Raw genomic sequence first — 10352 nt, 5'->3', positions numbered from 1 at the left:
ATCAAGAAAAAAATGTAGGGCGGGACTTTTGTCTGTGGGGAATTGATTGGATGGTTGTGGTTTGCTATTGGTCGATCTCATGTGATTGACAGGTTGCCCCACCCTCGTGCCAGTAACCACGTCATCAGAGAAGATATGTCGCTGGAAGAGGGAGGGGAAGTTATTTTGATTAAAGATTACAATGCACATGAATTTTAATAAAATAGCTCATTTATATTATATATTGCAAGATTACATTAAAAAACAAGAATGGTCAATTTTGACTTCATGGTGACTTTAAATTTGCCAATTATAGGGGTGTATAAAAAAACAAAAAAAAAAGGCAATACGTGATAGGCTATATCATATAATAAACATAATACATCCAGTGCAGCATTTTTTCTTCTTCTGGACAGAAATAATAAAGTATACTATGGCGAAATATTACCTCATGAATATTATTCCGATATTGTTAAATTTGCTTGGTATTCTTCCAATGGCAATTATCTTATATCATTAATATGTTAATGATCCTCCTATATATTAATCAGATAGTAGGCTAGTGACGCTGTATTATTTACCTCCACCAACGAAGGCGTGGCTTATGAATATTAATTACCGTCCTTCGTCATAGTAGCTTACTACCTTAATTCACGGACGGGAAGTAGCTGGACACCCACCTTACAAATCAGATGCGTGCTCTTGAATGCAGTTAAACCCTTTAATTTGGTCGGAACAATATTTTCTTTACAGTATTTGTGTCGCTAAACACCAGCGGCTTCCACGCATATAGTAACAACTGACGTACAGTGTGACGTATCACTGTTGTTAAAGTGAATCATCTTTACGGTAGGGATGCTGAGCTTTAGGCAGGAGGCCTGAAACCATCATTTCTCCAGCATATCATTCATCCATCATCCTCCCGGCGCGATGGAGGAGATTCTCCGCAAGCTCCAGAAGGACGCGTCGGGCAGCAAACATAAAGCGATGCGGGACGCGTGCGGCGTCGCGCGCGGTAAGATGCACCTGTGAGCGATGAACCAAATGCGGATTCAGAACAGATGGACGCGCGCTCAGCTTATTAAAAATAATGTTTTAGAACAACAGTATACAGTCAGAACAAAGGTGTGCCCGCCTTTCACGGATGTTTATGTACTGCAACTGAATCCTCATAACAGCTGTTACAGGGTGTCTTGTCAAATCGCACTTTTTTTTTGGGAATGAAAACATGCGAATTGAAATAAAATGAAATAGTTTAATTTCCAGTGGGCATTCATGCAATGAGCCTATATAGGCATGCAACCTGTGTGCATTTAAACCATGTTTATGTGAATATTATAGTGTTGAATGGTTTGGCTTCAAACGCATGCAGTTAAAAATGAAAAAGTCCCATGTTAATAGTATGTTTTTGGACATGCACTATGAGTACTTTGGAATACCATGCAAATTCAGTCGAACATGTTAATATGAATAGTGAATAGTGTATGTTGATAACATTAAATTATGATTTTTACCATATTAAGGTAAAGCCACAGTACTTTTCTGTATAGAAGCTTAAATGTTTTAATGGTTAATTTAATCTTTTAATGGCTACTTTATTTTTTCTTTTGCTGGTAATTAAGAATAGATATTATCTTTTTTTTTTTGTTCATGCACCCTTTGCTTTTAGTATGATCCAGAAATTAATAAAATAACAGCAACATCATTACCATTACTATTATTATATTATAATATTTAGTGAAAATAACCGAACATTAATTGTATTAATAATAATAAATTATAACAAATATTCAAATTATTGTAATCTTTAATATAATAAATATTTAAAGTGTTATAGATGTTAGGCTCGTTCTAAGTTATTATTCTGTGTTCTTGTGTTGTGTTTAACTAATAGGCTGTTTAATAGATGGGCAAAGGCAGTGGTTGAAGATGACGTGGAGCTTCATGCACTTAATTGACCTTTCAGTGTTTCTGCGTTGTGTATCACACACTGTCAGTCATGCTGTGGCAACAAATGAGCGGCTCAAAACTGATACTGTTCAACTCCGGCTCATTTTGCAGGAGCAATGAATAGCTCAGATGACAGTATAGCAAGGCCCGGGTTGGGATTTTTTCATGAGTAATTTTATTTCACATATATATATATATCTCAATATAGTTATTTTTGCTTTAAATAAGGGTTTTATATCATCAAATATTTGATACCATTGAAAGTTCATAATTCTTGTCACCAATTTCAGTATCACAAATAAACTAATACTAGCCTACATAAAAACTCTCAAGCTTACAGAAGACGTGATAACATACGAACAAATAAACTGATAACAGGCAATAGGACAACAAACTACAATAGAACAAAGAAATAGACCTTCCTGAAAAACATCAAGCACTTGAAATAAGAAATAGCATCTAGCCTACATGAATTGTATAAAGTAATGAAATGTATAAAAAAACTCTTCACTGTGCAAATTAAGTCTATTCTTATTAAAGTGAGACAAAAGTGATTCAGTCAAGAGCATTGAGAGTTTTTCTCTTTTTTGTTGTTTGATTAACATTAATAACACATTACGCTGCTGTCACTTTAAGAGCGAATGCACTGATCCAATATACTGTTACACATCCGTTTTCTTTCTCAGCTGTTTACCTTCACTTAAGACATAAATGACTGTGTTTACGAGGATACTTGCAAAGATGGGCATTTTGACACATAAGTGTGTGTATTTAACCGTTAAAGCCCAATTAGGCGGCAAAAAGCACTCAGTTCAGTTCTCATGCGCTTCATTTCGCGTGTCTCTCAGACAGACTCAGAAACATGTGCATTTAGCGAAATGAGTTCTCTTTCTCTGCTTATTGCGTTTCAACGGTTCAAAATAACCTGTTTTTGCAGCACATCAACGTCACGTGAGCGTAACCGCGATAGAGACGATAGTCCAAAATCTCTATGTCGACAAATTTCATTCCTTTAATAGTTAGGAATGATGGGGTTTCAAAGAATGTTTATTCATATTGAAATGTTGTTTGAATGTGTTTTTTATATCCGTTTTCTCATTTTATATACTTTTCCCCTAATTTTCCTTGTGGTTGTACAGAGACCCTTCAAGCTCAGAATGGATCAGTTAAAACACCTCCATCTAAACTCAGGCAAGTGTTTTGATTCCATATACCATATTTGTATTGTCAGCATTTGTATTTTCTCAGATATACTTTCTCACATAATCTTTATGATCCATACATAATCCATAAAAGACAATGCACATTTATTTGGTTTTGCATTACATTCCCTGTTTTTAAATCTTTGATTTGTACACAGTGAAAAGGCATTGATAAAGTATTAAAATTACCAAATGCATAATTAGCTAACCTTAGCAATTTTCTGGCTATATACCGTTGAAATGGGATTTTTAAAAAAAAATTTAGCTTCTATATTTATTCATGTAGCAGATGCTTTAATTCAAAGTGTCTGACAAATGATCTGAGAATCACCAGAGGCTGAAAGTGACACTAGGAACTCTTCGTGAGTTTTATCTTTCATGATCTGCGGTGTTAATTGTGAACGGTTTCTGTGCAGAGAGAAGTGTTTATTCCCTCTTCGGCTGGCACTGGAGTCTAAAAACACTAAACTGGCTCAGACTGCCCTCACTGGAATGCAGGTGTGTGCATTACTCAACACACTTCACGTTTTAAAGACGTACGGACTTATTTAGGTACACTAAGATAAAGCAGGACACAATATATTTGGTCTCTGATTTATTTAATGGCATTTACTAAGCCAATGTTAGACTCATAACTCATTTCGTGATGTTTGTACTATGGACATGAATAGACCATATCTTTGGACCAGAATATACAGAATTTATGGTAAAAATGGAAGCTGTGGTTGCCATAACTAAATAAGTTTTACAGATTTAACTTAAATTTAAAGTAAAAACAAAAAAAACATCTATATTTCATTAAAGGTGCAGTAAGTGATTTCTGAGAAACACTGTTGATATTTGAAATCGACCCAAACTACACCCCTCCCTTCATTGCTCCGCCCCCAAAATGCATGAACACGCAATGCAATAGTGAATGTCTGTTTACCATAGCTGAAGCGAAGCAAAATAATGCTTTGTAAAAATAATGCGAAGATGACGAACCAATGACAAGGAAGAATTAAAAAAAGTACACGAGTATAAACAAGCAAGAGTTCGTTGTTAGGTTCCAGATGTTGTTAGTCTCTCCTCCCTCATCATGAGTGGTCACGCCCCCTTCTGCTGATTGGCTCTCTCTCTCCTCCCTCATCATGAGTGGACACGCCCCCTATTGCTGATTGTCTCTCTCTCTCCTCCCACATTATGAGTGGACATGCCCCCTACTGCTGATTGGCTGTCCTCCCTCATCATGAATGGACACGCCCCCTACTGCTGATTGGCTGTCCTCCCTCATCATGAGTGGACACGCCCCCTACTGCTGATTGGCTGTCCTCCCTCATCATGAGTGGACACGCCCCTTACTGCTGATTGGATCTCCTCCCTCATCATGAGTGGACACAGCCCCTATTGCTGATTGGATCTCCTCCCTCATCATGAGTGGACACGCCCCCTACTGCTGATTGGCTGTCCTCCCTCATCATGAGTGGACACGCCCCCTACTGCTGATTGGCTGTCCTCCCTCATCATGAGTGGACACGCCCCCTACTGCTGATTGGCTGTCCTGCCTCATCATGAGTGGACACGCCCCCTACTGCTGATTGGCTGTCCTCCCTCATCATGAGTGGACACGCCCCTTACTGCTGATTGGATCTCCTCCCTCATCATGAGTGGACACACCCCCTATTGCTGATTGGATCTCCTCCCTCATCATGAGTGGACACGCCCCTTACTGCTGTTTGGATCTCCTCCCTCATCATGAGTGGACACACCCCCTATTGCTGATTGGATCTCCTCCCTCATCATGAGTGGACACGCCCCCTACTGCTGATTGGCTGTCCTCCCTCATCATGAGTGGACACGCCCCCTACTGCTGATTGGATCTCCTCCCTCATCATGAGTGGACACGCCCCCTACTGCTGATTGGATCTCCTCCCTCATCATGAGTGGACACGCCCCCTACTGCTGATTGTTGTGCGCTGCTCGATCTGATCCACTTTCAACAGTGTTTCTCAGAAATCCCTTGCTGCACCTTAACTTAAATAATGTTAAAGGGACAGTTCTCCCAAAAATGAAAATTCTGCCATCATTTACTCACCCTCATGTTGTTCCAAACCTGAATGAGTTTCTTTCTTCTGCTGAACACAAAAGAAGATATTTTGAAGATTGTTGGTAACCAGACAGTTGATGGACCCCATTGATTCCACAGTATTTTTTTCCCTAAAAAAATCAAGATTGCGATCTTTTAATGATTAATCGTGCAGCTCTGTATATATGCACTGACAACCACCTTGAAAAACACAGGCGGTAAAGAGAAAGACACATGATGAATCAAAGCTGAAGATGAACAGTAACTTATAAGATGACTTGTTTTTTTCACTTCCAAAAACTGTACATTTAAAAGTATATTACTGTATGAAATGTCTCATTGGATCTATTAAATGTTTTCTAGTGTATAGAGTAAGTGAACTTACCGTTAACCAATTAACAGGTTTTAAAAATATGATCAATTTTACAGTGAATGCCTAGCAATGTGGAGGCAAGTTGAGCATGCAAACACTCACATCTTATACGTTTATAATACAGCTTACAAACATGGCAAGATGACCAGTGTTCGTTTTTATTTTTTAAATGTTGTTTAGTTCATACTCTTCTCAGCCTTTTGCATGTTTCTCTGTTGACAGAAGATCCTGTGTGAGGATTGCTTTGCTGCTGTGGAGAGCGAGGGCCCAGAGAAGCAGCTCCTGAGTCAGATCCTGGAGGCCATCAGGGTGACGCCCGCCTTACATGAAGACCTGCAGGTGGAGGTCATGAAGGTGTGTGTGTCTGCTCCTTCACCATCATCAGTGTGTGTGTGTCTCTGCTCCTTCACCATCATCAGTGTGTGTGTGTCTCTGCTCCTTCACCATCATCAGTGTGTGTGTGTCTGCTCATTCACCATCATCAGTGTGTGTGTGTCTCTGCTCCTTCACCATCATCAGTGTGTGTGTGTCTCTGCTCATTCACCATCATCAGTGTGTGTGTGTCTCTGCTCCTTCACCATCATCAGTGTGTGTGTGTGTCTGCTCCTTCACCATCATCAGTGTGTGTGTGTCTGCTCCTTCACCATCATCAGTGTGTGTGTGTCTCTGCTCCTTCACCATCATCAGTGTGTGTGTGTCTCTGCTCCTTCACCATCATCAGTGTGTGTGTGTCTCTGCTCCTTCACCATCATCAGTGTGTGTGTCTCTGCTCCTTCACCATAATCAGTGTGTGTGTCTCTGCTCCTTCACCATAATCAGTGTGTGTGTGTCTCTGCTCCTTCACCATCATCAGTGTGTGTGTGTCTCTGCTCCTTCACCATCATCAGTGTGTGTGTGTGTGTCTGCTCCTTCACCATCATCAGTGTGTGTGTGTCTCTGCTCCTTCACCATCATCAGTGTGTGTGTGTCTCTGCTCATTCACCATCATCAGTGTGTGTGTGTCTCTGCTCCTTCACCATCATCAGTGTGTGTGTGTGTCTGCTCATTCACCATCATCAGTGTGTGTGTGTCTGCTCCTTCACCATCATCAGTGTGTGTGTGTGTGTCTGCTCCTTCACCATCATCAGTGTGTGTGTGTGTCTGCTCCTTCACCATCACCAGTGTGTGTGTCTCTGCTCCTTCACCATCATCAGTGTGTGTGTGTCTGCTCCTTCACCATCATCAGTGTGTGTGTGTCTCTGCTCCTTCACCATCATCAGTGTGTGTGTGTGTCTGCTCCTTCACCATCATCAGTGTGTGTGTGTGTCTGCTCCTTCACCATCATCAGTGTGTGAGTGTCTCTGCTCCTTCACCATCATCAGTGTGTGTGTGTCTGCTCCTTCACCATCATCAGTGTGTGTGTGTCTGCTCCTTCACCATCATCAGTGTGTGTGTGTCTGCTCCTTCACCATCATCAGTGGGTGTGTGTCTGCTCATTCACCATCATCAGTGTGTGTGTCTCTCTGCTCCTTCACCATCATCAGTGTGTGTGTCTCTGCTCCTTCACCATCATCAGTGTGTGTGTGTCTCTGCTCCTTCACCATCATCAGTGTGTGTGTGTGTCTGCTCCTTCACCATCATCAGTGTGTGTGTGTCTCTGCTCCTTCACCATCATCAGTGTGTGTGTGTCTCTGGTCATTCAACATCATCAGTGTGTGTGTGTCTCTGCTCCTTCACCATCATCAGTGTGTGTGTGTGTCTGCTCCTTCACCATCATCAGTGTGTGTGTGTGTCTGCTCCTTCACCATCATCAGTGTGTGTGTGTCTCTGCTCCTTCACCATCATCAGTGTGTGTGTGTCTCTGGTCATTCAACATCATCAGTGTGTGTGTGTCTCTGCTCATTCACCATCATCAGTGTATGTGTGTCTGCTCCTTCACCATCATCAGTGTGTGTGTGTGTCTGCTCCTTCACCATCATCAGTGTGTGTGTGTGTGTCTCTGCTCCTTCACCATCATCAGTGTGTGTGTCTCTGCTCCTTCACCATCATCAGTGTGTGTGTGTCTCTGCTCCTTCACCATCATCAGTGTGTGTGTGTGTCTGCTCCTTCACCATCATCAGTGTGTGTGTGTGTGTCTGCTCCTTCACCATCATCAGTGTGTGTGTGTCTCTGCTCCTTCACCATCATCAGTGTGTGTGTGTCTGCTCCTTCACCATCATCAGTGTGTGTGTCCCTGCTCCTTCACCATCATCAGTGTGTGTGTGTCTGCTCCTTCACCATCATCAGTGTGTGTGTGTCTGCTCATTCACCATCATCAGTGTGTGTGTCTCTCTGGTCCTTCACCATCATCAGTGTGTGTGTCTCTGCTCATTCACCATCATCAGTGTGTGTGTGTCTCTGCTCCTTCACCATCATCAGTGTGTGTGTCTCTGCTCCTTCACCATCATCAGTGTGTGTGTGTCTCTGCTCCTTCACCATCATCAGTGTGTGTGTGTCTCTGCTCCTTCACCATCATCAGTGTGTGTGTGTCTGCTCCTTCACCATCATCAGTGTGTGTGTGTCCCTGCTCCTTCACCATCATCAGTGTGTGTGTGTCTCTGCTCCTTCACCATCATCAGTGTGTGTGTGTCTCTGCTCCTTCACCATCATCAGTGTGTGTGTGTCTGCTCCTTCACCATCATCAGTGTGTGTGTGTCTGCTCCTTCACCATCATCAGTGTGTGTGTGTGTCTCTGCTCCTTCACCATCATCAGTGTGTGTGTGTCTGCTCCTTCACCATCATCAGTGTGTGTGTGTCTCTGCTCATTCACCATCATCAGTGTGTGTGTGTCTGCTCCTTCACCATCATCAGTGTGTGTGTCTCTGCTCCTTCACCATCATCAGTGTGTGTGTCTGCTCCTTCACCATCATCAGTGTGTGTGTGTCTCTGCTCCTTCACCATCATCAGTGTGTGTGTGTGTCTGCTCCTTCACCATCATCAGTGTGTGTGTGTGTCTCTGCTCCTTCACCATCATCAGTGTGTGTGTGTCTGCTCCTTCACCATCATCAGTGTGTGTGTGTCCCTGCTCCTTCACCATCATCAGTGTGTGTGTGTCTCTGCTCCTTCACCATCATCAGTGTGTGTGTGTCTGCTCCTTCACCATCATCAGTGTGTGTGTGTGTCTCTGCTCCTTCACCATCATCAGTGTGTGTGTGTCTGCTCCTTCACCATCATCAGTGTGTGTGTGTCTCTGCTCATTCACCATCATCAGTGTGTGTGTGTCTGCTCCTTCACCATCATCAGTGTGTGTGTCTCTGCTCCTTCACCATCATCAGTGTGTGTGTCTGCTCCTTCACCATCATCAGTGTGTGTGTGTCTCTGCTCCTTCACCATCATCAGTGTGTGTGTCTCTGCTCCTTCACCATCATCAGTGTGTGTGTCTCTGCTCCTTCACCATCATCAGTGTGTGTGTGTCTGCTCCTTCACCATCATCAGTGTGTGTGTGTCTGCTCCTTCACCATCATCAGTGTGTGTGTGTCTCTGCTCCTTCACCATCATCAGTGTGTGTGTGTCTCTGCTCCTTCACCATCATCAGTGTGTGTGTGTGTCTGCTCCTTCACCATCATCAGTGTGTGTGTGTCTCTGCTCCTTCACCATCATCAGTGTGTGTGTGTCTGCTCATTCACCATCATCAGTGTGTGTGTGTCTCTGCTCCTTCACCATCATCAGTGTGTGTGTGTCTCTGCTCCTTCACCATCATCAGTGTGTGTGTGTCTCTGCTCCTTCACCATCATCAGTGTGTGTGTGTGTGTCTGCTCCTTCACCATCATCAGTGTGTGTGTGTGTCTGCTCCTTCACCATCATCAGTGTGTGTGTCTCTGCTCCTTCACCATCATCAGTGTGTGTGTGTCTGCTCCTTCACCATCATCAGTGTGTGTGTGTGTCTGCTCCTTCACCATCATCAGTGTGTGTGTGTCTCTGCTCCTTCACCATCATCAGTGTGTGTGTGTCTCTGCTCATTCACCATCATCAGTGTGTGTGTGTCTGCTCATTCACCATCATCAGTGTGTGTGTGTGTGTCTGCTCCTTCACCATCATCAGTGTGTGTGTGTCTCTGCTCCTTCACCATCATCAGTGTGTATGTGTCTCTGCTCATTCACCATCATCAGTGTGTGTGTGTCTCTGCTCCTTCACCATCATCAGTGTGTGTGTGTGTCTCTGCTCCTTCACCATCATCAGTGTGTGTGTGTCTGCTCCTTCACCATCATCAGTGTGTGTGTGTGTCTGCTCCTTCACCATCATCAGTGTGTGTGTGTCTCTGCTCCTTCACCATCATCAGTGTGTGTGTGTCTCTGCTCCTTCACCATCATCAGTGTGTGTGTGTCTCTGCTCCTTCACCATCATCAGTGTGTGTGTGTCTCTGCTCATTCACCATCATCAGTGTGTGTGTGTCTCTGCTCCTTCACCATCATCAGTGTGTGTGTGTCTCTGCTCCTTCACCATCATCAGTGTGTGTGTGTCTCTGCTCATTCACCATCATCAGTGTGTGTGTGTCTGCTCCTTCACCGTCATCAGTGTGTGTGTGTCTCTGCTCCTTCACCGTCATCAGTGTGTGTGTGTCTGCTCATTCACCATCATCAGTGTGTGTGTCTCTCTGCTCCTTCACCATCATCAGTGTGTGTGTCTCTGCTCATTCACCATCATCAGTGTGTGTGTGTCTCTGCTCCTTCACCATCATCAGTGTGTGTGTGTGTCTCTGCTCCTTCACCATCATCAGTGTGTGTGTGTCTCTGCTCCTTCACCATCATCAGTGTGTGTGTGTCTC

General features: G+C 43.4%; 1 protein-coding gene across 1 annotated transcript in view; it reads left to right on the top strand.

The window, feature by feature from the left end:
* The first annotated feature begins 627 nt into the window (after window positions 1-627).
* Window positions 628-10352, top strand: part of arfgef3 (ARFGEF family member 3) — a 120257-nt gene continuing 110532 nt past the window's right edge. Inside the window, exons 1-4 of the mRNA XM_056261900.1 lie at window positions 628-994; window positions 3069-3120; window positions 3548-3629; window positions 5792-5923. Coding sequence (XP_056117875.1) covers window positions 910-994; window positions 3069-3120; window positions 3548-3629; window positions 5792-5923 — 351 coding nt within the window. The 5' untranslated portion in view covers window positions 628-909. The remainder of the gene's footprint in view (window positions 995-3068; window positions 3121-3547; window positions 3630-5791; window positions 5924-10352) is intronic.

Source organism: Rhinichthys klamathensis, unplaced genomic scaffold (genome assembly GCF_029890125.1).
Source record: "Rhinichthys klamathensis goyatoka isolate OS25496 unplaced genomic scaffold, OSU_Roscu_1.1 h1tg000188l_1, whole genome shotgun sequence".
Classification (NCBI taxonomy): domain Eukaryota; kingdom Metazoa; phylum Chordata; class Actinopteri; order Cypriniformes; family Leuciscidae; genus Rhinichthys; species Rhinichthys klamathensis.
This window is presented reverse-complemented; position numbering and strand designations above follow the sequence as displayed.